This window comes from Drosophila grimshawi, unplaced genomic scaffold (assembly GCF_018153295.1).
Source record: "Drosophila grimshawi isolate 15287-2541.00 unplaced genomic scaffold, ASM1815329v1 contig_311, whole genome shotgun sequence".
NCBI lineage: Eukaryota > Metazoa > Arthropoda > Insecta > Diptera > Drosophilidae > Drosophila > Drosophila grimshawi.
The window spans coordinates 15111010-15138299 of NW_025063098.1; the positions used below are offsets into that span (position 1 = coordinate 15111010).

At 38.8% G+C, this 27290-nt stretch overlaps 4 protein-coding genes across 4 annotated transcripts; 1 reads left to right on the forward strand and 3 right to left on the reverse strand.

Moving 5' to 3' along the window:
* Positions 1-6822: 6822 nt before the first annotated feature.
* Positions 6823-7441, reverse strand: LOC116805792. The gene is made up of 2 exons (XM_032740164.2): positions 7383-7441; positions 6823-7317 (listed from the first exon to the last, which is right to left on the reverse strand). The coding sequence occupies exons 1-2, from the start codon at positions 7423-7425 to the stop codon at positions 6956-6958; spliced, it is 405 nt and encodes a 134-aa protein (XP_032596055.1). The 5' UTR covers positions 7426-7441; the 3' UTR covers positions 6823-6955.
* A 14097-nt stretch (positions 7442-21538) lies between these two features.
* On the forward strand, positions 21539-22420 carry LOC6567640 (tropomyosin alpha-3 chain). The gene has a single exon (XM_001994152.1). It carries the CDS (start codon positions 21539-21541, stop codon positions 22418-22420), a length of 882 nt encoding a protein of 293 aa, XP_001994188.1.
* Positions 22421-25248: 2828 nt separating this feature from the next.
* LOC6567639 (calmodulin-related protein 97A) lies at positions 25249-25864 on the reverse strand. Its single transcript, XM_001994151.3, has one exon. The coding sequence runs from the start codon at positions 25784-25786 to the stop codon at positions 25331-25333; it is 456 nt and encodes a 151-aa protein (XP_001994187.1). The 5' UTR covers positions 25787-25864; the 3' UTR covers positions 25249-25330.
* Positions 25865-25907: 43 nt separating this feature from the next.
* Positions 25908-26447, reverse strand: LOC6567638 (calmodulin-beta). Its single transcript, XM_001994150.3, has one exon. The coding sequence runs from the start codon at positions 26406-26408 to the stop codon at positions 25908-25910; it is 501 nt and encodes a 166-aa protein (XP_001994186.1). The 5' UTR covers positions 26409-26447.
* Positions 26448-27290: the final 843 nt, after the last annotated feature.

Here is a 27290-nt window from a genome sequence, read left to right on the forward strand (position 1 = left end):
TTTGCTCTTTTGCTTGTTTGCTCTTTTGCTCTTTAGCAGCTTTGCTAGTATTTCTCTCTTAAGCGTGGCTGCTGCCGTTGAGCCCTTTGCTTAATCGAATAAGTAATTGCTATCGAATTTGTGCAATTTGTTGCAAGTTAAGCACATGTATTGCTTTCTGCCATGGCTTGTAAGTCGCTTACACATTTATAAATATGGTCGTAGGCAGTCAATATTAGGAGAGTCCTTTTATGTCAAGAGGTTTGAATACATTCACCAAGTACAAACTTTAAATTTTCATCGAAAAAGAAAGTGCAATAATCAAATCTGCATTCATTTAAAATGTATAAAATACCCGGAATTCAACTATTCTAATGAAATATCAATATTGTAGTCCTTTGAATATATTCACGAAGTACGAACTTTAAATTTTAAAACAAATTTATTTATTAAATTCATCACTTATACCCGGAATTCAACTACTTTCATTAAAGATTATATCTATATTTAATCAGAGATGATTGCCATTTCTAAGCTGTATTTTGTGTTTTTAACAGCTCAGTTTACATTTTTAACATCAGCCGCTCACCGATTGAATAAATTGTCCACATAAATTCTATAATCATCAATAAAATTTGATATTTTCTTTTATTGCACCTCGTGCACGTCTCGTGATTGGCTTATAAGAAATATGTCAATTAAATAAGCAGACAAACAAAGCATGGCATGCACAAAGTAATTTAATCTTGCTGAATTTCAATTTGAGCTTCTCGTTAAATCAGAATCCTTTGTTTATTCCTTTCATCAATATTTGGTGTGGTTGCCTCTGCATTCGGCTGGAGAAAAGATGCCAATAATTGGTATTTTGATACTGCTCAAATGCAATTGATTTAAGTGACTAACTTGAGTACGCTTTCAATTTATTATTAAATTGATTAAAATAGCTATTGATTGACAAATACACACAATATATATATATATATATATACATGTATGTCGTTTCTGTGATAGGTTTGTAATGAATTGATTTGAACTATTGTTCACTTCATGGCAGGCTGACGACCTCAGTCAAACACACATCGAGCAATCACAGCCTACCCTTTCCCCTTTTGGGTCGTTTCTGCTCATCACTCCTCCCCCACTCCCCACCTCACTTTCCCTCCTATCTCAGCCCTGCTCTCCTTATTATCCCTAGTCTAATCTGTTTTAATCCTGTGCCGTGTTCTTTGAACTTTCCAGCTGTTGCACGTATGTTCACACACACATACATGCATATTAGAGACACTCTACGATGTCAGCAGCTTATTAGAGACACACACACACACACACACACACACACACCCCAACACACACTCAGAGAGCTGAGCAGCTGCCTAAAAGAATGCTTTGTTTGCTTTTCATTAGTTGTCAGCGCGCTGAAAACTTGACCCCACCCCACTCCTCCCAACTACCCCTCTACCAGCAGCAGCCCTCACCACCCCACCTACTTGAGACTTTGCCCGATTTCGTTTTGCTTTTGTTTTGCTTGGTCTCCTCTCTTGTTTTGTCTGTCACTGCATTTATTTACAATATATACACAAAAAACAATTGTTTTTTTTTGTACATTGAGCGGAATCTTGGGGATAATGTGACAGTCTCAAAAGTGAAAACCAACAAGGCAAGCATTAAATTAAATTGAACTCAACTGTATATTAAATGGAACGCATCAAATATTCAAAGCAAAGTTTTTTTTTACTGTGTATGTTATGCGTCAAATTATGTGCCTTTCTCAGGAGCAACTTTTTGACAGGTCAGCTGCGGCGAGTGGCATTAATTAACTTTGCGAATATCCATTTTAAATTCGTTTCTAATAAGCCCATTCGGGGTGTCAAATGCTAATTAGTGTGTGTGTGTGTGTGTGTGTGTGTGTGTGTGTGTGTGTGTGTGTGTGTGTGTGTGTGTGTGTGGTGTGTGTGGAATGTGTTTGCTGATGTGGCGTTCTTATCGATTGTTAAGCTTGTTGTACGAACGCACTAGATGAAATCATTGCACAAACTTGGGGGCAAGCACGCAACTAGCTTAGCCAACATCAAGAATGTGGCAAAACTCATTGACTTTTGGCCAGACACACATGCCACACACACATACACACACACACACTGGCACACACACAGGCGCACACGCACACACACACTTAAGCGAAATGAAAATGTTTAGTCAACTGTAGCTGACCTCGACTAGAGCCAAAGGCAGCTTCCCAGTTGCCACTCAGCTGCGCCGTTGAACAGCTAGCAAAACAGCAAAACAGCAAAAAACAACAACCAACAACCAGCAACAACAACAGGGAAAACGTAAAAATGGAAACTCTTATGACGGTTATTTTTAAAACGTATCCACTGTGCTCATGGAAATTTCATGAACGTACTGGGACCACAGGCGCTTGAGTTCAGGTTTCCAGTTGTCTAACTGCCTCAAATTACTCACACTTGACTGAGGGCTCGACTCGAATTGGCAGCGCTTGCGGGGCAGTTGAGCTTGTGGCACAATCTTTGCTGTTGCTTGGCTGCCAATCAAGCGCAGCACCGCAAGTCACTCTTCCAGCTCCCCGCACTGAGGACATGTCAAGCAAACGAGTGCTTCCTTAATTTCGGCGCCACGTTTTTAATATTCTAAGAGAATATCTAAGAAAATTATAATTATGGCTTAACCTCTTTCATACTGAACTGAAATTTGAATGCAGCATTGCCAGAAATGAAGATTATTTAAGACAAAGTAAAATACAAAGTGATCCTTATTTTGACAGAAACAGAAATATCTAAATTACGGGTATAAAATCTCGATTGAAGCTAAGAAATAAACTCCTTCTTTGGAAAACCTTTCTAAAGCCCATGTGTACTTATGGGATACAGCTCTCAATATATATAAATAATATTGTTACTATATGTATTACTCGTATGTAAAAATATATTAATATACAAATTGATTTTAAATAAATATGAAGAAAAAAATATTACCTACAAATAAATTGTAAGTTAATTAAAGTTGAAACACATTTGACAGCTGCCTTTTCCAATTATCGGTTAAACTGCAACTGTAAAATGCAATATTAAATTAAAAATAATACAATATATATATTTTTATTGGATTCTCTGGATTTCAATACAGAAATAAGTGTCAACTGTATTTATTTATTTTTTTGAGGAATAAATATTGATTTAATACATGTAACTTTTCCAGCTGCTTCGTTGTGCAGCTGGAAAAATCTTGTAAGCTGGAAAAATCTTGTAAGCTGGAAAAATCTTGCTTAGTCTGTGTAATTGTTAATTACTTTTTGTTAGTTTCCAATGGTAGATTTCAGTGAAAACCTGCCCCTAGTTACCCAAGGTAGTCTATAAATTATTTGAGGACAGTTTTACGAGCATTGATACAGTGTAAAATGTAGCTGAGAGTACGCCCAGGATTAGTTCGAACCTGGCACAGTAATCGTAATGTCATTTGCTCTCCTCGACTCTCCTCGCATCCTTCCCATCACCTTGCTCCGGCTGTTGCTGACTGCTGCCTGCTGCGGGCTGACCTATAAAGAGTACAACTTTGATACAGGTTATTAAGTAAATGTAAGTGGCACACAGCTTGCCAGCGTACACACACACACACACACACACACACACACACTCACACATGCACACATAAACAATACTTTATTTACACTGTAATGGCATCTAAAATGGCTACCGCTGCCATTTTGCTTGCCTGCTATATATATTTCTGGTTTATTTGCGTGTTTGTGTGTGTGTGTGAGTATGTGAGTCCAGTTGTTTAATTTCTTCGCTTTTATTTTGCCACATTTTTGTGCTGCATTTGCAGGCGGGGGGAGTGGCATGCGCCTTGTGCTGCTGCCCAGGCTGCTTATTTATTTTCGTAATAACAATAAATAACATTTTTCTTTGGTTTTTGCTTTGGGTGTGTGCTCATTTGCTAAGTTGTTTTATGCTGCTGTCGCTTGTTTTGTGGCTTTTTGACATTATTTGGATTAAGAAAATAAATCTTGCTCATGCGACTCGCCTCCTAAGCAGAACTTTTTTAATTTATATATATTTCTTCTTTCTTTTTTTTGACTTCACTTTTAGCCTTCACAAAATAAATTCTCATTAAACTGCATCTGGTATTTGCTGTGGGGGTTTATTAAGCTGCAGTTGTGGCAAACACACTCAAGAGTAGTTCAATATGCAGTTTTAATTGCAAACAGGCAAACAATATTTGCCAAGCAAGCAAATAAATAAAATATAGTGCAAAATAATGAAAACAGAATGGTTCTAAAAATCATCTCTTGCGTTCCTGAGTATTAACCAGATGTTTAAATCCGTCATTTTGTAATGCATTTCTATTTTCGATGCAATAATATATCACAAGAATGCTATTTGCACTCTCGGTAGTATTGAAAATTTGTGCTTATGCCCTGTAACCGTGTAAAAACGAGAATATTTATGTATATATACATGAATATTCAAGTAAAGACATCATATATATATAATATTTATATGGCCATATCTTTCATTTATAAGATTACATTTTTAGCGTCTTTAAACATGACCTGATTCCAAGGCATCGACTTGTCGTTCGCTCCCCTTAAGGTCACACCAACTTGATGTATTTGAAGTATTTATTTGACAATCAAATTGATGGAATTTCTAAAGGAAACGATATAAGGAAAAAATATGCACCTGCAAGTGAAGAGATAAAATGTGAGAAAATGTTGCACAAAATTTACAAATGTATACAAATGCACGCGTAAGTTACATATATATAAATGAATACGTGCTTATATTATATATATACTTATATTTATATATACAAGTCATGTGTGCAATAAATATATATTTTTTCGGGGCTTAAACTTTAGAGGCGTAAGCATTCATACAAAAAAAGGGATCCGAAATATTTGAAGAAATACCAAAAAGCAAGGAAATTCAGCTATGTTTTTTCTGTAACAGACATGAAATTTACGTTGCGAAGACTTATTTATGCTTATTTATTTAAATGAGCTTCTAATGGAGTAAATTTTGAGAGTTTGGCGAGGGCTTTTCCATAAGGGTTCACACACACATAATATGCATATTTCAATTAGAGGTAGCTAATAAAACATAAAAGATGCTCAGTGTCTGCCAGGCCGCTGGGCATTTACACACACACACACACAGACACACACACACACACACACACACACACACACACACACACAGACAGTCACAGAGTTAACCGCAGGAGCATCAGCATCAGCATTAGTCGCAGCCACAGCCGCAAACTCGCAGCTGAGAATTATAAAGAGCGAGCACGCAAAGAGCATGGTGCAAAAATATTCCGCAACACATTCAGCGTGGCTCCAAACAAAAGCGCAACACATTTAGCCTTTTGTGGCAGCTAACGGTGTGCGAAAGAGAATGCAATAGAGGTAGAGTGAGAGAGAGAGAGAGAGAGTGAGAGAGAGAGAGAGAGTGAGAGCAAGCGAAAGGCAGGCAATTCAAATAGTAACACATTTTTTTAATTGTGTTTGGCATTTTGAATGAATGAAAAGGCAACTTGGCAGCTCGGCATCAAGGCATGAATAGCGAAAATTGCTGACGCGTTTTCCACTGAATGTGTCTGTGTGTGTGTGTGTGTGTATGTGTGTGTGTGTGTTGTGCACACACTCTAACGGTCTTTTGGCTTTAGCTTAATTAAAACTTTGAGCGTGCGCGAAATGCGAGCAAAGCAGTCGGAAAATTAACAAAATAGCTCAGGGTGGAAATGTTGCTGCTATTTTTTCCCATCTGCCATTTCCCATTTCCCATTGAAATTGCAGCTAAAAGTCGTAACGACATTAGCCTAAGCGGCGCATACATTTGCCAATTGCCTAGCTGCAACTGCACCTGAACGGGAGCGAACAAAATTATATATATATATATATATGTATAGAGAGAGAGAGAGAGAGAGAGAGGGAAAGAGTGAGACAAGGGAGAGGGAGATAGTGTGACTGCAGTCATAATAGTTTGGAAAATTCGCAAGTAAGCCGAACGCATACCATTGGCAGCCAGTTGATGCCTGTGCCTGTCAGTGTGTGTGTGTGTGTGTGTGTGCGTGTGTGTGAATCAGCTAGCCTCGTCCCTACTCCCCTCGCAAAGCACCAATGCGGCAAAAATGTTTCGTGGCAAAGGCAACGCCACACGGCAGACACATTATATTGTCTGTCAGCTTTGTTTATGCTTTCATCTTTTGCAGTCAAAGCATTTATGTGTGTGTGTGTGTGTGTGTGTGTCTGTGTATGAGAGTGTGTGTGAATTTAGTGCTCAAATCAAGCGGGACATAGCACAACAACACACACACAGTAAAGCACTCTTCTAAGGCTGGGTTGCCTACAAAATAGTTTAGTATTTTAAGAATAGTGCCTCAGGCGCTTCTTACAAATATGCCTTTCACGTTGGATAACTCTAGCTCTAAAATGCTATATTTGTAAGGAATTTGCAAGTCAATCTTAAAAGGAGTTTTCCAGCAATCTACCTTCTGAGCTTGGTAGCTCCAGCTCTAAAATTGCCGCCCGATAATTATTATCTGCTTTTTGACGGGTGTTTTGGATCCGGGAATGCGCCTAATAATACCTTATAACTTATAGCTTTGGTATCAGAGTATAAAAACAGATTTATGAAATGATTCAATGTAATTTCAGAAAATTGTAGCAAATATCAGGATACTACTTTCAAATATGTTTGTTAATAACAAATTGCGTCAATGTTATAAACCCTTTTTTCTGTTCGATAATACTAATTTTAAATAAATACAATCAATGTAATCGGAGATATCTTTTGAACTTACTTTTAGGACTTAAATCAAATTTAAGTTATCCCAAAATGCTCATTCTGATTAGTTAAGGCCTGTTTCTTCGGTTGTATTTAAGATGAACAAACAACAAGTTTATTAAATATAAGTTCCCATAAAATATAGTTCCATAGGCAGTTGCCATTGCTTAAGTGCCCAAGCCTTGACCCCGTTTAGAACAATTGCTGACAATGTCAACTGTTGCTGTTGATTCAAGCTGCTTCAATTTGAAGCGAGGCGTCTTGCTAGGATCCAAATCATTCAATGGACTTGCCGCACGCTTGGTGGCACATTGATAGATATAATTGGCCAGGCACACGGGGTGCGTTTCAATGGCGTCGCCTGCAGCAACTTGGCTGTCAGCTGCCGGCTGCAAAATTGTTGGCTGCCAAGCAGTGACTGGCCGCGATGCCTGCCACATGTGGTGCATTGCCTCTTCTTCAATGGCTATTTCTCCGTGCTCCACTGGAGACGTCACACTGAGACACTGTTCGTTTATTTGCAAAAGGGCTGCGTGACAGAAACCACACTGAGCTGGCATTGCCATCATTGTCCTGCACTCACTAAGCACTCACCTAAAGAGCTGCTCAACTGCCAAATGCAAATCAGCAACTTCATCGTAAGCCACAGCTCCAGTTCTGCTTTCAAAATGGTTTCTAACTCAGATTTTAAGTGCTCGTAAATGTTGCCCGATTATTCCAAGGACTACTATTGTCTTAAAAAAGTTTCTGTAATTCTGTTTCAGCAAGTTTCGGCACTTTTTGCAGTTATTTTTCTTCTAGATTTTATTTGATTGTGGCTGTCACCATCCAAACTAAACGCATTTTAACTGACGCATTGACAATTGTTTTACCAATTTCATAGTACTTGTTTGCCACATTTTGTTGTTGTCCTTGCCACACAAGTGCAGCAACTTTTTCAATATAGCTTCTCAGTGAATATGCCCAGCATACTTATTTTCTTGACCAGATACGTAACATAAAGCAAAGTAATATTTCTTCAGTGAAGTATACAATATTTGAAACTTAGCACAGTCAGATTATGATTTGGATTGGCTTTTGTTTATTGGCATATTTTGTTTCTAATAATTGAATTTACTTATTCTTAATTATGAAAAATACTTGCAAAACAGAGTAATCTAAAGAAAATTCGAGGATCTTAATGAAAGACCTTTGTTAAATCTAAAACTTCAATGAAATTGATAACAGAAGCGATAATATGCCAGACACTGAAGGGTATTCAGAATTCTGCAAGAAATAGATAATATTCTTTTTCTATTTCTCGTCTTTTTTTTATTTATTGTGCTTGTTACTCAACTATTTTGACAACTGCTCGTTGCAAATGTTGCATTGTTGTTGAGCTAGTTGTAACTGACTGGCTTTTGGCTTAAAGTTCGCCTTGGGTTTACTTTCCTTTTAGTTTATTTTTGAGTTATTTTTTTACAGTATTTTCTACTTTGCATAGTCAGCAAGTCTATCAAAACATTTTCAAGTTGAAGTGCGGCTGCAAAAACAATGCGCTCAAACCATCGATTTTGTCAAGTGCACAAAGCTGTAGTTGGGGGCAAAGAGTGGTTGGCAGAATGTGGATTTCTGTGGGTGCTGTGAAAACAACTCAATGCATGGCACTTAAGCAGCTCAAACAACAAATGCAGCAAGCAACAACAACAACAACAACACAACAATCTTGCTGGCATTTGGTTAGGAAGGTGCAGAAACTTCCATGACAGCAGAATGCAATTTGCGTGAGCACCAAAGTTTATGCAGCATTTACTTGCCACCGTCTGTTGTTGCCACAAATTGTACGTGTGTGCGACTGTGCAATCAGTCAAAAACGGACGCAAGACAACGTTAACAAAAGGAACTCTGACAAGCAGTTTAAGAACTTTATATATATATATATATTTATATATATGTTCATATGTTCGTCTACAAATTATGCTTGTATCTATCCACTGTTGATTGCCATAACTAAACATATCCTGCAACACTCTGTTCTCTCTTTAATTCATTGCAATACAACGCTTCGCACACTCTAATTATGCAGCAGCAAGTGCCACTATGAATATGACTCCTTTATACCTTTGACAAACATGTTGTTTTGCAGCTTTTGCAGCGAGGGTGTTCAGAGAAGAATGGTCAGGCGAAGGGACAGCATTATATCTATACGAGTATATGACTAATTATGGATCTCAGTTACAATTTTCATCATTATAGAATATAATCTATACAAAAACTATTGCTGCTATTTGCGCTTCAGTTTCCTAACTGAAATACTAATAATAGCAAACCCGTTCCTCTGTTTCTGATCGCAAAACCATGTTTGATATAATCTTCTTACATGAAGTGTGTCACTTGAATGTATTGCTCGAAGGTACTTCAGCGCCCAAACAAAAGAATAACCTCAACTTTTTGGATCTAATGAATTGAGGCATTATGTAGCAACACGTCGTGCCACCCACGCATTACGTACTTTGTGCAGTTATGTTTGTGTATATATGTTCGTGCTGGGACCTACATAGTATCTCTTCTCCGGCTAACTTATCGGGCAGACAGGCACGGAAGCAACGCTGGCAAACGCTTGCTACGTGCAATTCATTTGATAAATGCTGTCGGTGTATTTGGCTGCGGTGGTGTCGTTGTTTGTGGTCGAGGTGGTTGTCGAGATGATGGTGGTGGTGATGGTGGTTTTGGTGTCGTTGCCATTGTCGTTGACACCTTTGCCGGCGTCCCGTCGCTGATTATGCAACACTGCTCGCTGCCTCAGCCAGTTATGCCTCTGACGCCAAAAACTTGGCTCAACTTCCCCTTTATGCCTAGGTATATCTTTTTATTGCAGTCACCCGCAAAAATAAACCACGAAATGAGCTGGACGTGAGAGGGAGCAGCGCTTTATTAGCTCTGTCTCTGTCTCTGTCCCAGTCTCTGTGCTGTCTAGAGCCGTGTCTGCTACTCAACGCTTAGTTTGTATGCAGTGTCAGGTTTCGTAGTGTGTTAAATTTACGCTGACATGCGCCAACTAGCTATGTGTGCGTGTCCATGTCTATGTGTGTGTTAGTGTGTGTTTGTGCCGCACGTTGTCATTGTAAGTTGCAACTTAAAGCCGCACGTGACGCTGCCTGCATTGCTTTATGCGTGCACTGTTGAAAATTACCAAGTCTCTGTTTTTTTCTACCTATGGGCATGCCACACATTGTTTGCTGTGGCACAGCTCGTGGCTGTCAAATATCCATTGAGATGTTTTTTAGATCAGTTGCACTTCTTACCGTGTGGCAACAGCATGCCATCACATATGTTGCAGCACTTGTCCTTTTCTACTCAAGTCTTCCACATTCCGCATTCAGTTAACTCGTGCTACGAGAAGGATGTTTTGTAGATTGTACTTTTCTCTGCTCCACGTAATATTGTCTGCTCAATTTAATTAAATTCATTCATTTCTGTTCAACATTCGTTGCTTACGTATACGCAATATTATTTGGTCAAAGTACAGCAAATTGCAGCTGCAATGCCTAATTTTTTTAGAAAGTTGTGCAAAGCAAAAGAACCCAAATCAGCTGTTTGTGTCGCCAGAAATGTTCGCTAACAGCAACAACAGGAACGTTGACGACTTTTGGAATTATAATCAGAAAACTGCTCGCAAACAGAAATTGAAAGTCAACATCGGAGCGGAGGAGAGGCGCAATGATATTGAAATCAAATCACGGCATCGTCAAATGCATTTAAAGCTATTTGCATTGCATTCCAGCTCCTGCACTTGAGCTCCAGCTGGGCTGGTCCTTCAGCTCCTGTCATGTCTCAGTCGTAGCTCTCGCCTCGCTGCACTTTGCGTGCGCTTTGGCATGTGTCTCTTAATTTTTTCAGAATCCTCCCTCATCTGGCAGCATGTCTTGACTTCTCATTGCTTCTGTTTGCCTGTGTGGATGGGGAAATTGATTTTTATCGCCTTGAGAGATGCGTTTGACTGACGTGCTCTTTTTTGCATTTGCATTTTGCATTTGGCTTATGTTGTTGTCCTCGTCAAAACTTTTGGTACCTACAGCGACAGCACAACTTGGCCAAATAATACAATAAAATAGCTCTGATGGAAAAATAAATCATTTTAGTTACGCAAACATAAATATAAAGAGGCTAAAGCTTATACATTTCTTATCTTTTAACTTTTCATTTCTTATCTTTTAACTTGAAACTTTAAGATTCTGGTAACACTTTAAAAATATGGGTTATGTTCTGCAACCAACAAAAAATGCAAGAACATAATTAAAAATAAAATCAAAGTACAAAGTGATATCTTTGCACTTGCTATACACAATATTTCCCAGATTAATTGCTCAACAATTTGATTTGCAGGGATTCGAAGAGCACATTAATTGCATTTTACGTACACAATTCTTTATTTACAAAGTAATTATTTTTTAAAGCTTTGCCTTTGGTTGTTGCGCTGCTCATTTACGACAATCTGTTAACAATTCATGAGTTGTATCACGTTGAATGGCTCGTGGCTTTTGTGACACTGGAAATTAATAAAGCGCGGGTCTTGTTCAGTTTTTCAGTTAATGCGCTTGTTAATAAATAAATAATCAATATTTATATTTCACACATTTTGCCATTTAATAAATACAAATAGCAAAGAGCAAATAAAGCAGCAACAAAAAACAGAGCACAAAATGCGAATAATAATACAATTGACAATGATTTACTGCTGCTGGCTGACACCCGCAAATTAATAATGTATTTGTTGCATAAGTATATTTCAATTGTTGCACTCAATGGCTGTTTATAAGCACTTAAAACAAAAACCAAAAAATAAATGAGTCCTCTACGAGTTGAGGATGCTCGACAAAATGATACCTTTCAGAAAAGTCTGAAGTAGTTGAGGGTCTCTTGTTCTCATATTGTCAGTATATAAATAACTAAATTAAAAGCAAGTCTCAAGCTCTAAGATTTCTTTGTGGATTTTCGAGGATTATACATTTATATAGGGTTGCAGGGTGTCAAAAACAAATCAACGCAAATCTTAACTGTTTCCGGTTTTTTTTATTTTATTCTTTTTGCATCAAGCATTGATAATAATTATTCATTAAAATGGCGGCAATGCATTAATGATGGCAAGAGCATTTGTATCTGTCATCTGTATTCATATATCACACATATGCCACATGTGTCAAGCCAGAACTACTTAATTAATTTGATTTTTCCAAAGTCCAAAGTTTAACGTATCAAAAAGCACAAATAAACAAACAAACATATCTATTGGAACAAGCTGTTTTCATTAAATTACTCATACGCCATATAAGCTATTTAAATTGTTTGTTTCCTTTTTTCTGTATTTATAGAGTTAATGTTTTCCAAGCGATGGCATATTCAATTTCCTAAATTAAAAATATATTTTGCGAAACAACACAAAAAAAGTGTTTTTCCGAACTGCCCCACGCCCAATTTCTTCATCCTTCTGTGCACAGCAACCCTTTTAATTGAACATTTTTAATTTATGCATAATAAAAACTGATTTACCGCTTGCTAAAAAAAAAACGTGCAACTCTCAACTTTGATGCTTTTTATGACTGACCCAAAAAAAAAAACAAAAATGATGAACCATAAAAGCGCATAAGGTACGAGTAAAGCTGTATGTGCGTGTGTGTGTGTGTGTATCTGTGTCTGTGTCTGTGTGTGTGTACCTCTAAAAGACAAGAGAAGCAACGAGGGCCGACTAAGGCTAGGATAAAGTTTTGTAGGATGGCGCAACTTTTTGATTTTAGTGCCGAGTGTTTGGTCTATTTTATGGTATTTAAGTGGCCATGAATTTCCCAGTCAGTGAACAGCAGCTTCAATTGAAGCTCTGGCCAAGGGCCACCGACGACCAGAAACATGTGCACGTGCTACAAAGGGCACTATGCCCCCTACCCCACAGCAGGCTTCACATTTGTTGTTGTTGCTGTTGTTGTTTTTGTTGCTATGCAACACCAACGATGGTAGCGGTGTTTGTTGCGGTCAGTTTTGTTTCTGTTCCGCAATTGGTTGGTTTTCGTTAGCACCTCCAGGTTAGATTCAAATTGGGTTTGCACACTCGGGTGCGTATAGTATGCATTACAAATTGCTCTAAAGTTTGATATGCCCAACTTTAAATTGATTCAACTGCAAGCACAAATGGAGAGATTCGATTTCATATTTTTAAGTTTATCAGAAAAAATATTGGTTTTATATATGAATATTCGTAAATATTTTGAAGGTAAAATGAACACACAGAAAATTTGTTTGATTTCATTATTTGATTTGAAAGCTTTTACGTGGAAAACGCTATAAGCTAGAAATTTATATTCAAATAAATGCCTGTTAAATGTCCATTCCACAGGACACCAAACACGTGCTGTGGCTGCCTCTTGCGCTTGCCACGCTTGTGTCTGTAACGGCATTTTTATTATGCGCAACGAAATTAAAAATTAAAATTTGCTTTTCGCCTATGGGAACGGCTGATGCTGATGCTGATCTGCTAGCACGTTTGCACGAGCCTAACGCTTAACTACAGCAAATACAAAGCAACAACAACAACAAAAACAATAGAAACATACGAGGTTGTGGCATCCCCTTGAGCTCTGCGCAATTTGCGAGCCACAAAATGCCTAAGGTAATCACTTGCCGCAAATTGTTGTAGCTGTTGTCGTTGCCCCCTGAATTCAAGTTCAACTGAAGAGCTGCCGCTTCTTTAACTTTTTCGTATTATTATTGTGCATTATACGGGAAATTGACAAAGAAACTTTTTGGCTGGAAAATGGCAAAGAAAACGAACACACAAAATAAAAGAGGCCAGCGCACAGTGGAAACTCGCCCTCGAATGCCACTTGAGAATTTAATAAAAATACAAATAAAAAGTATAAAACAAGAAACAGAAATAAGAAAGAAAAAGAAAATACAAAGTAGGCAGAGACAGACAACAACGAATCGAAACTGGAATTGTTGTGCACAAGTGCCGGTTAAATATTTTAGTCAAATGCCTCTTCCGCATCCTCCTCTCACTACTCCCACCTCAGCAGCAGTAACGAACGACTTGCCAGAGTAAAAATAAATCAGCTGGGGCGTAGGCACTTGAGTTGATTTATGGGCCAAGGGTATGGTAAGGGCAACAGCAACAGCAGCAGCAACGGCAACAGTAACAGTAACAGCAGCGATGGCAACGTCAGGTGGGTAAGGCCATTCCAGTGACAGTATTGCCTTTGCATAATACAAAACCAAATTGCTGGAGCCGAGCGATTCTCTGGAGATGCTGCTCGGGGCGACAGCAATTGACAGCAGCCACAATGGAGAAAGTGGGCAAAGGAGTGGAAAGTGGGCGGGCGGACATTTAAGTTGTTTTGAAGTTTGAAATTCGAAGAACGCAAAACGAATCCTTAGAACTTGCTCTGTCTCTATGACAGTTGCAGTTCATCAGTCAGTCCGTCAGTCACTCAGGCAGTCAGTGTGACAGTTAGTCTATTGAAGCTGGTTTGAAAAGAAAACTTCAAGCAGTATCACGAGTAAATCTTCAAAGTACTGAATTACATCGTAAAGGACACAACCTCCCGTCAAGGCTGCCACCACTTGCCTTTTCCGCTTTGGGCCATTCGCTGTCCGCATTTTAATTACAAAAGCCATTCAAAAACAAAATTAATTCTCACCGGAGCGCAATAGGTGGCCAGCTAAGCTCACAAGCTGTTGTCGGCACGTGGCTGCCAGCCGAACCTATACAAACGTAAAAAATAAAACAAACACTTTTCTTATATTGAATCGCTAATACTCTAATTAGCGCAACTAAGTCAAAATTTACAGGGTTTCTATAAAAAATAATGAAATTCCATTAAGGTGTAAATGGCCAAATAACCCATAAAAGTAGGTCTAGCAACATATATATTTACTAATATGTAAATAACTTGGAATTATTTTCTAAAATAATTAATAATAAATAATAAAGCACCTCCTTAAGCCAATCGATATTTTCTTCTTATAAATTGTATATTGCCAAGTACGCATGAAATACTAAACCCACTCTTTACTTTAGATAGGGTATTCAACATATTTATGGCCGCAATTAAAGTAGAATATTCGTTTGGGCCGCCGAAAAAGAAGGTGGCACAATTTCATGAGCCATTCGGTAAGCAAGACAAATATAATTAAAATGTGTGAGATAATGGTTAGAGCATAAAATGCCTATTAAATTGATCAAATTAGCGATGGCAGTATACTCGCCGACGACAGTACACGAGAGGATAACCGCAATGATTGGCATTCTATGGAAACACCTCGAAAGTTGTGAGGGAAATTGAAAAAAGACCAACAGAAATTTCATTAGACTAATGTGTTGCATGTCACATCAACGTCGGGTGCAGTGTAACAAGCGCATGTGCAAATCCCAAACAAGCAGCAAGGATACGAGGATGCAGATGCCACTCTGGCAGTCAGGATGAGCTGTGAAAGCGTATATGTCTTATTGTGAGTGTGTGTGTGTGTGTGGTTGTCTGAGTGTCTTTCAGCTGCATCCTTTGCCGGCTTGTTGTCACAGCAGCATGCCTCCATCTCCATTTCTTTTTCAGCCGTACAGCTGGCCATGTATCTTCGTCATTTCACAGTACTTGTCAGCCTAGCAATGCAATGTAAAATGGCTGCCCATCGCACAGCTTCCAGCTCCTAGCCAGCTCCTAGCTACAGTTAGCCAAACCCCATCTAGTCGCAGAGATGCATTGTTGTTTGTGATATTTTTGTATCATGTATAATCGAATGATATATTAGACCCTTGCGCGAATACAACATGCACTCAGCAGTTGTCAATCAAATTACATATACATATATTCATATATATATATATATTTATTCAATTATATCAGGCAACTGGGATTGAAAGTGCTTAATGGATGGAAAGGGTGGATTTGTGGCAAACATATATTTTTCATTTTGCAAATAGTATTGTCACACTATCGAATCACTCTCCATTAATTCATATTAATTTCAATACTCCAACATTTGTTTATTTTCACTTAACATGACATCCAAAAAAGAAGTTAAACAAGGAATTTTTCATTTTAATTTAATTTTTATGTTGAATTATGGATGGATGGAGAAAACAGATCTCTTTTATTTTATTTCCAATTATAGACAGATTTTTGTTAAATACTTTTTTATTACACAAATTCCATAATAATAATAATTAATTAAAGACTTATTACTCCATGGCCAATTTTGTTTACGACAAAACAGTACAAAAATAGAAACAACGACAAGAGCAAGGATCGAGTAAATGTATGTGAAATTCAATTTGGTAGCCAGCAATCGAGTCAAGGCTGTATTTCAATTGAAGTAACTGTAATTAGGGGCAAATTGCGAGTGTTTTTAGTGCTGAATGTATGTGTGTGTGTGTGTGCTGAGAGGTGGCTGTGCGAGTGGGCTTAAACAATAAGAGTACAGGTGAACTAATTACAAAAATGTGTTTCGACGCAACTGTTTGACTACCCAACCAAATGGAAAAGGACTCGACAATGACACACCCCCAAACACACACACAACAACAACTACAACAACACACATATGCAGATAATGCATGCAGCTAATGGCATTTTGATAGAAATTGTTGTGGAGTGCAACGGAGACTGATGAGGGCTTCCAATTGTTGACAGATGCATGATTAAAAGTCAATTCTTTTGACAAGCAGCGCGAGCAATATGCAACAGAGACAAAAACTGAGCGAATGGGGGAAGGGGTGGGGTGGGGTAGCAAATGAGCGAATGTGAGTCAGTTGACAAATAGCATTGATAATGGGGCCGCTACAAAGTGTCGTTGTGTTGCATGCAGACTTAGGAAGAGTGTGCTGCATACACTCAAAGCAAATAGAGGACATATCTGTAGATATTATGTTATATATTGTATTATAATGGATGGCTTAGCGATATATGTACATTTGAATGTTTGTGCTTATTGATAATGAAGTTGCACTTATGCGCCTCATCAGTCTTTCAAGTCAAGGTTGCCAGATTGCTTTGAGCGCTTCTTGTTTATTTGTCTCCTATCCAAAATCACACATAACTACAGATATATTACTTTAAACAAATTCTTGTTTGATAGTGGTACATTTTAATAAATCAGTAATTTATGAATTTGTATTGTTTGGTGGCACCCGATAATTTAAATATATTTTTCGGTATTTAAAAATAAAAATCACTTGACTTGGAGCTGGCGAAAAACTTATGTGAAATAAATTATGGCTTAGTTAAACTTATAAAATGTTATATGATTGTAAATCTAGTATATTCTATATAAGAAATGTTTTAGGTCAACATTAAGCCCAGGGCGTATTGTGCTTAAATTTTCGAATATCGCATATCAAGTTTGTCTTTGCTCAAAATAGATTTATTGTGAAGTAATTTTCTATTTCCGTTTTCCATATCGCTGACATCAATGCTAAGAACATTTGGCCAACATCTTAAATTTCGACTACATGGTTTTGTTTTTGAGTGTATTACTGACTGAAACCCAGTATTTGTCACAGGCACACATCTCAGCAGCAACATCAGCAAAGAGTTCCAAGTTAATTTGTTGTTTAGGTAAATAAACCTTGTGCATTATTTATTGTTTGCATTGTGCACGCCGCTCGGGCAAAATAAGAGATATATGTATTGCTGCCATTCCCCTCTTGCTGCCCTTTGCTTTGCACACTTTTTAGTTTCAGAAAGTTTTTCGTTGCGTTGAGCTAAGACTGCAACTAACTGACACAGTTTTGAATTATAGTTCTTGTTGGCTAAGAGGTTGCTTGAACTGCGCTCACTAAGCGTTTATCTTGGCTCAAAGCCTTGGTTGTTCCAATGCACCTATGGCGTACTCGGTCCATTGAAATAAATCTCAAGTAATTCGCTGATGCAAACTTTGCCAAGCGGCTGCAGTCCTTGTGGAATGCAACATAGGGCATGTGGCATGGGGCTGTGTCTCGCCAGCAGGTGCCAAGGCGCAAGTGACTAGTCCAAGTGTAATTTACGATTTTTCTGGATGCCAAGGCAGCACCCAGCGCCCTGAGACGTGCAGCATGAAAAGTTTAAGCTGAAGTCATCTCTAGCTTCTCTCTTTCTCTCCCACTTCCTCTGCCTCTCTCACTCTTTCTCTGTGGCTGTGTTCGATTCTCGTTATAGGGAGAATTCTCAGAGGCAACAGTTGCACAATGCTTGTGATGCATAATTAAACAATTGTCTGGAATATTTTGTAACAACTTTGACACCCCAGTGGCCGAAAGACAAACACATCCGTCAATTGGCAAAGTGATAAATGCATCCTGATTCATAATGCTTAGACAACATCTCGAGCCATGTGAGAACTTTGTCTTACATCACATGTGCAAGTGCAAATATATTAATATTCTTCATTATCGATGTCTATTATATATATATATATATTGTGAAGCAATTATTAATGCAGACGTTTTATTATTTAAATTGTATTATTTGTCAGTTTCTCTGATTGCTTTCGCCTTTGAATTATGTTTGCATAGTGTTCAATCTTTAATTAAACTAATAGCACATTGGTACTAACACAATAGCCAACCAACATCAGCATCATTAACATTTCGAACAACAATAGAAGGAACGATAACATCAGCATTAATTAATCTAGCAGTAATGTAATAACCGCCATTAAACTAAACAAACAGAATTCGGCGTTGGACATTTGGTTGTGTTGCCGCTGCGCATAAATTTCAGTGTGACGAGAAACACAAGGACATACGTAACCAGAACCCTCTCGACTTTCTCTCCTGTGTGTGAGTGTTTGTGGTTGCACTTCCAATTAAATGTTGGGCCGATAGCGAAATGTTGCAATCGACAGCAGCCGTGGGAATTGTACTTTGCAAACAGTATTGCCGGGCCGAATGTTTAATGATGTGGAATTAATGCGCAAACATCATCGAGAACGTCGAGACGTGAATCCCACACGCATTTATGCGCCAGGTGAAATGTTAATGACATAAGCCTCACACTGGGTTCATTTATGACTGTTAGCGTCCATATTTGCCGATTCTATTCATTCAGCATGTTGATTCGTACACTTAATATCAATAAATGCACTTGGTGAGTTGTACTTAATACTCTCTTCTCTTCAATGTGGGTAAAAGGGGTATAATGGTTTTGTGCAAAAGTATGTAACAGGCAGAATCAATCAATATATATATCATTGATGAACTGTACAAATGTCATCAAGATGGGCCTCATTGATATCGCCAGACGAATGCATATTTAAGAGTAATTCCAAAAATGCTTATAATTTAGTGCGTAAACCTTTTTTAATGACAAATATATTAATTAGCTGTGGTCAGGGTATCCCATAGTTCGACTACAGCCTAGCTACTTGTTTGCCTATGCTAGTGGATAGCTCGTTTCACAATTTGATTTTACAATGTGAGTCTACTTGACAATTATATTGAAATTGAAAAAGAAATCCACTCAAAAAATTAACTCCTGTGTGTTGAATTCGAGTAAATATCACCCAAAAAAAGAATACTACAAGAAAACATACAAACATTCCCAATCTTTATCAAACTTGAGTTATGCGATTTGCTTGTAAGCAGCTAAAGATGTGATTCTATTCCTCGAATTTTATGAGTCGGCTATCCCGCCCACAGCAGTCTAACAATTGGCGCCAGTTTGCTTGAATTTCTATCAAGCAACTCGTAAATAAGTATGTATTTTGCTTGTAGAGCGCTATTTGAGTCAACAGCAGCAGCCAGAACAACGACAATAATAGAGTTTCAGTTACGGTTTTGGGTTTCACTTTTGGGGCACAAAATGTTTATTGTCCAGCAAAAAGCGAGGAAATACGCATGAAATTAGATTTGCTTCATCGAATTGATTTCATTTGTTTTGATTTGTTTCCGAAAATACGCAAATTGGATACGAGACCAAACAGTCACACACACAAACACACACACACACACACTTTTTGAGTGTTGTTGTGTCTGAAATGAATACATTTCGGTCAAATGGTTGAGATTCAAGCATTGTGTTGAGCTGGGGCGTTGACAGGAAGGCGTTGCGGTTTATGTTGACGAAAACACGAAGCCAACCCAAAGAATCCAACTCCCAAAATAAAGCCCTTACCATTTTGGCTTTTAGTAGTCTTTGCTGATGTTGCTGCTGCTGCTGCTGCTGCTGCTGCTGCTGCTGCTGCTGCTGCTTCTGTTAGCGATTGAGCGATCAACACTTGGCAGCCTGGGCGGGCATTAAAGTGTCAGCAAACATACAAATACATATTTATATAAATATATATAGTTTTTGGGCCATGTGCAGAATGTGGGTGATTTAGGCCGCATGCGGCTTAATGTGCCAAGCGTTAAGATACCAACAAGAGCCCAAAACAAAACTTGCCGCTCAATCAAATGTCCAAATCTGAGCAACCCTTTTTCGCTTTAGCCATGTCTGCCGGGGATTAACAGATCAGCGGCTAGAATGAACCCAATGCCAAGCAATGGTTTGGCTTTAAGTGCTGCTGCTGCTGCTGCTGCTGCTCCAGAAGTTTTGGGACGGCAACTTATTCAAGACTTTGCACTTGATGACCCAATTAATGGCTCTGCAAAATTTATTTATTACCAACTTTTGTGTGAAACTTGTATTTTTCAAGCTTTTCAATCGTATACATATACATTATTTTGATTTATTTCCCAGTGCTCATTATAAATAAAAAATACTCAGCAGTTGGCCAAGTTGCGAACCCAAACTCATTCACAACTAATCATTATTGAAAACGTAGCCAAAAAACAAACTTTTGTGCCGCGCCCATTCGCCCAATCGCATTACCAGCCAACAAGGGTAGTAAGCTGGCAAAAAGTCAGTCAAAACTTATAACGAAATAGCTTTGGTCAAATTGTTTTATTGTCCTTTTGTGTCCCTTATCCAACACTCGGCCTCTCCTTCTCCAGCTGCCTGCTTGCGATGGCATATTGGTTGACGCTAAAATCTCTCAAAGGATTTCCATCCGGGCTTCGATTGCCACAGCAACTAAGCTTTTTTCTTCTTTGTGTTTGTACAGGATATGAGAAGGAGTGCATTTTGTATTGAATTACCATTTTGTGAGCTTAAAATATGTGTGTAAAATATATATATATTTATATATATATATATATATGTCAATATATAAGAGTATACGTCCACCATGGATGCCATCTAAGATACGGTTACTGTAAGCAAGTGCTGAGTGTTTTAAATATAAATATTAAATCATCTTTTCACACACAATAATGTTACCATGGAGTCCGATTACAGCACAACAATGTTGTGGCAATTCAAAAGGGTGTATTTAACCAGAATTGAAGTCATAATTAATGCATACTTGTCTATTATTAGAGTAAGTAGTGTTTTAAGATTTTTAAAGTATTTTATATAATTTCCTTCTTCTGTCTAAAAACGGCGATTCCAAAAACAAGCGTTTTTTAAGCTCGTGCTAGAGTGCTTAGAGTGTAATGTGGTATGTACTCCACAAATGAAGAGAGTTTCAGGTGCTCTTTAAAACATTGCGTTAAATTGTGTGGAAAAGTTATGCGTTGTGCCTCGTCGTGGCGTCTCCACGCCCTCGTCACACTCCCTTTTTGTGCGTCCGCCTACTCGTACGGAGTACGGAGTACTTTTTTTTTTGTTTTTCACTCTGAAAGTTGACTTAGCAAACTACTTGAAATGTAAATATGTTTGAACGGCAACTGGAAAGGCAAACTGACAGCAACTTTGAAAGCTCACGTAATTATGCGCATCACACAGCTGTCCGAGGCACTCCACCCACTCCTCCTGGCACTGCTGGCCCTCCAGCTCATATCAATCTCCAGTTCAACGGCAATGCCCACCCAGCTGCATCAGGAGCGTTCGAATGACGACTCGAACCGAATGGATGATATGGATGATGGGGTGGGCAGCGGTTGCACTAATTCAGGCGACAATATTAACAGTTCTAAATGTGAGGACAAGAGCGGAATGATGCCTCCATGCAATGCCAGACAGACGGCCACAAACATTGCCCAGAAGGCCGCCACCGAGGCAGAGCAGGCATATGGAACACAACAGGCTGCTGCCGCGGAGGTCGCCCGCATGGTTAAGAAGCAGCTGGCGGATCGAGCATATGCAGCTGCCAAAGCAGCGGAGGCGGCACTCTCTGGCAAGCAACAGAATGTGGAGCAGCTAGAGCAGGAGATAAGCGAGGCTGAGGCGGCTCTGCAGCAGCAGGCAGAGTCCATTACTGGCACGCAAGACAATCTTAATATCGCCAGCATGACGGTCAAGGATGCTCAGCAACTGTCCCAATCCCTGAAGAAGGCCATCAACTTAGCTCAGGAAAATCTGGCTCATGCCAAGGCTGTTGCCGCCGGTGCCCAGCATGAGCTCGAGTCGAAGTCTCAACTGCTGGAGCAGTCGCAGTGTCGCATCGATGGGCTCAAAAAGCGCCTCTGCGAGGCCCGCAGAGAGATGCAGAATATTAAAAAGTCCGCCTATAAAGCAGTCTGTGCGGCTGCAGAGGCCTGCAAGAAGGCCCGAGATCGCAGGACAGTCACTGAGAAGGGGCGGATTAAACGTCGCATACAACAGCAAATACAACAGCGGCAGCAATCACATAATTCAGGGGTATTATGGTGAAATCAGTCTATGAATATATTTCCTAATTTTCAATTTAATTTTATGATTCAACTCATGATGTATATTTTCATAATATGTTTACTACATAGAAAAATAAATTACATTATTAAGAATTAAGTTGAGTCTGTAGCTCAAGACAAACCATGAAGTACTTACTATTAATTTTATATTATTAATTTTATTATATTTTATTATCTCAACTTGCATTTATTTCCGTTTCAGCTTTATATAATTTCTAGTTCCTTGTCTTAAAATATTTATTTTTATTATTTTTATAAAAAATAAACCAGTTTTCATTATTAAACTTCTGTTTTATTTTGCATTTCGTTACATGTAAGCCTCCTTCTCTTCAATGCCCAGTGTGACCAGCTGTCAGTTGCTTACATTTCCTTATTATTTTTTCTTCATATTATAAAAACTGCTGATATTATATATTGTACACGGACGAATAAATTACTTCTACTAGATGGAACTGGAGTGTACAATTTAATCCAAAATAGTAAGTATTTACTATGCATTTTTCAGTACATAAATTTGTATCTCAATTTGCATTTCATTATATTCCGTTTTCCTCAATTCCCAGTGTGACCAGCTGTCACTGAGTCACTTTATAACACAGAAGTTTACTGTGTAGTTGCCTCAAATAGTTTGTGTTGTCTTGCTGTAAAATTAATTGGGCCATCAAAGCAACGGCGACTGTTATTGGTGTCCTTTTGCCCTGATAAGTTATCAGCCTTATCGAAATGGCCAAGTTGTTTGCTTTGCCAAATCCCCAGACGCTGCTTGCGTGTCCTTTTGTGCGTTGATCTGTTAATCCGAAAAGGGTAACCACCGTGCCGGTCGCAAACCAAGCTGTTCCATATGATTGAACGACGGCTCTTCGGTTTTTTACTGGTCATAAAAAAAGCTCAAGGTTTACGTTTATATTGGACGTTATGGTTTCACTAGAGACGACTTTAAGGACACTAGGCAGCAACAGGATTTGAGCTTAAAGGCTTTAGTGCTAGAAAATTTTACTGCCAATTAACAGGGCTTCTCGAATAGTTGGATATATATTTAAGTGGAGTTGAGTTACTGCAAATGGACACTCGACAACAACCACAACTGTCCCAATCCGCACTTATCCTTGCCCCCAAAAATCATTTGGTTGCTTCTCTTGTTGTTGCTTCTGCTGCTGCTGCTTCTTCTGTTGCTGATTCTGTGGCATTTGCACATTTATCGAGCGTTTTGGCTTGTCCTTGTGCTCGTCCTCGTCGTCGCTCATGTCACTTACATGCGCCTTTTTGCGTGGCCAAGTACATGTGCAGAAGTGCCCCAAATGACACTTCGTGTGGGCGAAGGCCTGGGTGCTCTGAGTGTGGCAAAAAAAATCGCAAAAAACGTACTTAAATCGATGCACATAAAAATTCCGGCAAATGCACCTAAAAACTACGAACAAAAATGAACTGAGTCGAATCCAAAATGCTCTGTAAAAATCAGAAAACTCATAGAATATTAAAAGCCACAAAGCATACATCTACGATGAGACAAAAAGTTACGACAATTGTATTTTACAAAAATAAAATAAAATAATTTAAGAATCGTTGTCATATTTAAGCAGTTTTTTGTTAAGCCTTGATGAGTTAGGATCAGAATGAACAACTCTATTGATTGTCGTTCAAGTTGAAATGAGTCATCATTTTAACAATTTCAACTTATTTTACTAAAACCTTATGCTTACAAGAAAATATTGAAAAAATTATTGAAAGCATTTGTGTTTTGGTTCATTCCTTTTGCACCGCATTAACTAATTTCCTGTGCATCTCATTGTGAAAATGTAATAACCCCATGCTAGAGTTGTCACCCTTTACATATCATAGCATTGCACTGCCAAAGACATCAACAGGAGCAACAACAAAGCCTCAGCTACAAACGCATACACAAAGACACACACACACACACACACACACACACACACACACACACACACACACACACACACACACACACACACACACACACATACAGACACATAGGGACACACAAATTCAATTTCCTTTCGTAGTTGCTAGACCCCCGCAAATGGCACATACCATCATGCTAAGCTCCAGAACCAATGCCTGCCCGAATATAGTCCACATGCACTGACTGCTGCCACTACAATCTACCCCACATCCCCTCCCCTGCCAGACTGTCTGTGTGTGTGTGTGTGTGTGCATATTATATTTTTACCCTTGCAGAAGTGCTTATTGATGTTGCATCTGAAATTGAAATCTGTATTTTTCTCAATGCCTGTTTTTTTTTTTGGGAGTTTGAGCCGCTTGGATCGCTTACAGTTGAACTGTATCAATTTCGTTTTCATATTTTGTAAACTATCAATTAAGCAAAGTTGGCATTTTTGTAAAATAATATCGAACAGTCGGGTAAATAAGTTGAGCTCCAACACAGAAGCTGAACTCGAGGACAGAGTGAAGTTTAATTTCAATGCATAAGTAAATTGAATTTAAGCAACAGGAAAATTGCTTGGATGCCACAAAAGGTGCCTGAGCACCTAGCTGACACGCCCACATATATCCCCCCCCCCCCTCCCCCCATCCTACACCTTGCCATGCAATAAATACGAGCAGCAGAGTTTTTGAGTCTGTGGAATGAATTTCTCAAAGCAGCTGACCACAAAAACCAACACATGAAATTTAAGCATAAACGAGACGGAAGTTGAAAGTGGGAGAGAGAGAGAGAGAGAGAAAGACGACAACGTTGATGAGCGCTGCCATAAGCCGGTGATGAGATTGTGGCTAAAACTTCGATCTTCGAAGCGTAAAGAAGCCACAAAATTGAGTAACAGTCAGTTAGTTTTTACAGCTTTAATTTGAACTATTGCAAAATTGGGTGAAAGTTTTCAGGAAAAGAAAGAAAGGAAAAGAAAAATGATTACTTTTGCGTTATCATGTAGACAAACTCCTCGTAGTCGATTTTGCCATCGCCATCAAAGTCCGCCTCGCGTATCATATCGTCGATCTCCTCATCGGTTAGCTTCTCACCGATATTGATCATAACGAAGCGCAGCTCAGCTGGCGAGATAAAGCCATCCTCGTCCTTGTCAAATATTTTGAATGCCTCGCGCAGCTCCTCCTCTGTGTCATTCTCGTGCGACTGTCTGGACATCAACTGGCAGAATTCCTGAAAGTCAATCTCGCCATCGCCACTGGTGTCGACTTCATTAATCATATCCCTGAGCTCCACCTCGGTGGGATTCTCGCCAAGCGAACGCATCAGATTGCCAAGCTCGCGGGTGCTGATCCTACCCGATTGGTTCTTATCGAACAGCATAAAGGCTTCCCTGTACTCGGCAATTTGCTCTTCACTAATATCAAGGTTGTTAGCCATTGTCGAATGTTTTTCGTAATTTCGTGTTTGTTGTTGAACTCGTTCGAACCGAATGTTTTTAAATATAAACAGACTGAATCGTGTCTAGATTTTAAAACAAGTTTTTTCGCCCGCCTACTTTCTAGCGCTCTGTCATTATCGCCACAAAATCCTTATATACAATATTACCCTCTGCATTTGAATTGGCATCTAGTACGATTTGATCGAGATCGTCATCGTTCATCGGATCACCCAGTGTGGCCATTATATTGCGAAACTCCTTCTCGCTTATCCAGCCATTGTCATCCTTGTCGAATACCCTGAATGCTTGTATTATCTCATCCTCGGGCGTTTGGTCCTTGTACCGCATGGACATTATGTGCAGAAAATCGCTCAGATACAACTCATCCAAGCCGTCGGGATCGTATTCAGCATAATAGTCCTGTAGTTCATGCTCAGGCGGCATTTGTGCGACGGCTCGCAAAATATCCTTCAGTCGCTTCATTGGTATAACTCCTGCATAGGCTGTGTCAAACAATGAAAATGCCTCAATGAGATCCCGTTCCTGTTCCACATTTAGCGTATGTGGACGTATAAGGCGCTCCTCTGGCAGCGGTGTGGCAAAATCATCATCAAAATCCATGATGACAATGTTATTCTTAAAGTATTTCAAAGATTAAATCGTATAGATTACTTTCAATTTGGTAAACAATATAATATTGGAAAAAAATGTCTGTGACAGAATAATTTGTAGGATATGAAATTTGAAATCTTTAACTTGGCCTTCTCAAATTCTTCGCTTCTTATCTGCTCTTAACCAAATATTTACGAGTATATTGTATAATGTATCTAATTAAAATTATATCTTTTATATATTTGAGTAAGGAAATTCCTTAGCTTTAAATAGATATTAATGTATGCCAAAGTATTGAATGTCGGAAACAGGTAAAATTAAATTATAATTTTCAAACAAAGTTCGCAATCTGAGCTGTGTGCTAGAATATCTACGTATGTATTTATACAGGTCCTAATAACACAAATGCAAATTAGCAAACGAATTCAATTAGAGCAATTTATTGTTGCTTTCTGATACTGATACTTGTTTGTTTATCTGGGTTGTTATGGGTTGTGTTGCCGTTTTGCCTGATTATGGTCAGATTATGGCCAAGCGAGCTTGTTGGCCCATCATTGCAATATCAGAGTGGTCACTTCTCTCTGCACCCAGACCGAAAACTCTTTTATAAGCAGTGCTGAGATTTGTTAACAAATGCTTTGGGGCAGCACCAGCTTCTATATAGGTACATATTGAGATCTTGGGAGCATTAAGAAAGTGCAGTTGCAATAGGAGTTCTCATTAGCAGTAATTTCAATTTCAATTTGGTTTGAATTGTATACCAGCCAAAGCTGAAATCCAAGTAGAATCCGATGCCAAAAGGCATTTGTGGTCAGAAATTATGAGAATTGTGCAATTTGGCTTAACAGTGCCAACAACAAAAGCTAAGAATGCTTAGCCACAAATGGTGGC

Excerpts from the sequence above, each read along its gene's own strand:
- LOC6567638 (XM_001994150.3), bottom strand. The coding sequence starts at position 26,408 with ATGGATTTTGATGATGATTTTGCCACACCGCTGCCAGAGGAGCGCCTT.
- LOC6567640 (XM_001994152.1), top strand. The coding sequence starts at position 21,539 with ATGCGCATCACACAGCTGTCCGAGGCACTCCACCCACTCCTCCTGGCA.
- LOC116805792 (XM_032740164.2), bottom strand. The coding sequence starts at position 7,425 with ATGAAGTTGCTGATTTGCATTTGGCAGTTGAGCAGCTCTTTAG. Across the intron at positions 7,318-7,382 it reads GCAGTTGAGCAGCTCTTTAG|CCCTTTTGCAAATAAACGAA; the intron begins GTGAGTGCTTAG and ends TCTGTCACGCAG.
- LOC6567639 (XM_001994151.3), bottom strand. The coding sequence starts at position 25,786 with ATGGCTAACAACCTTGATATTAGTGAAGAGCAAATTGCCGAGTACAGG.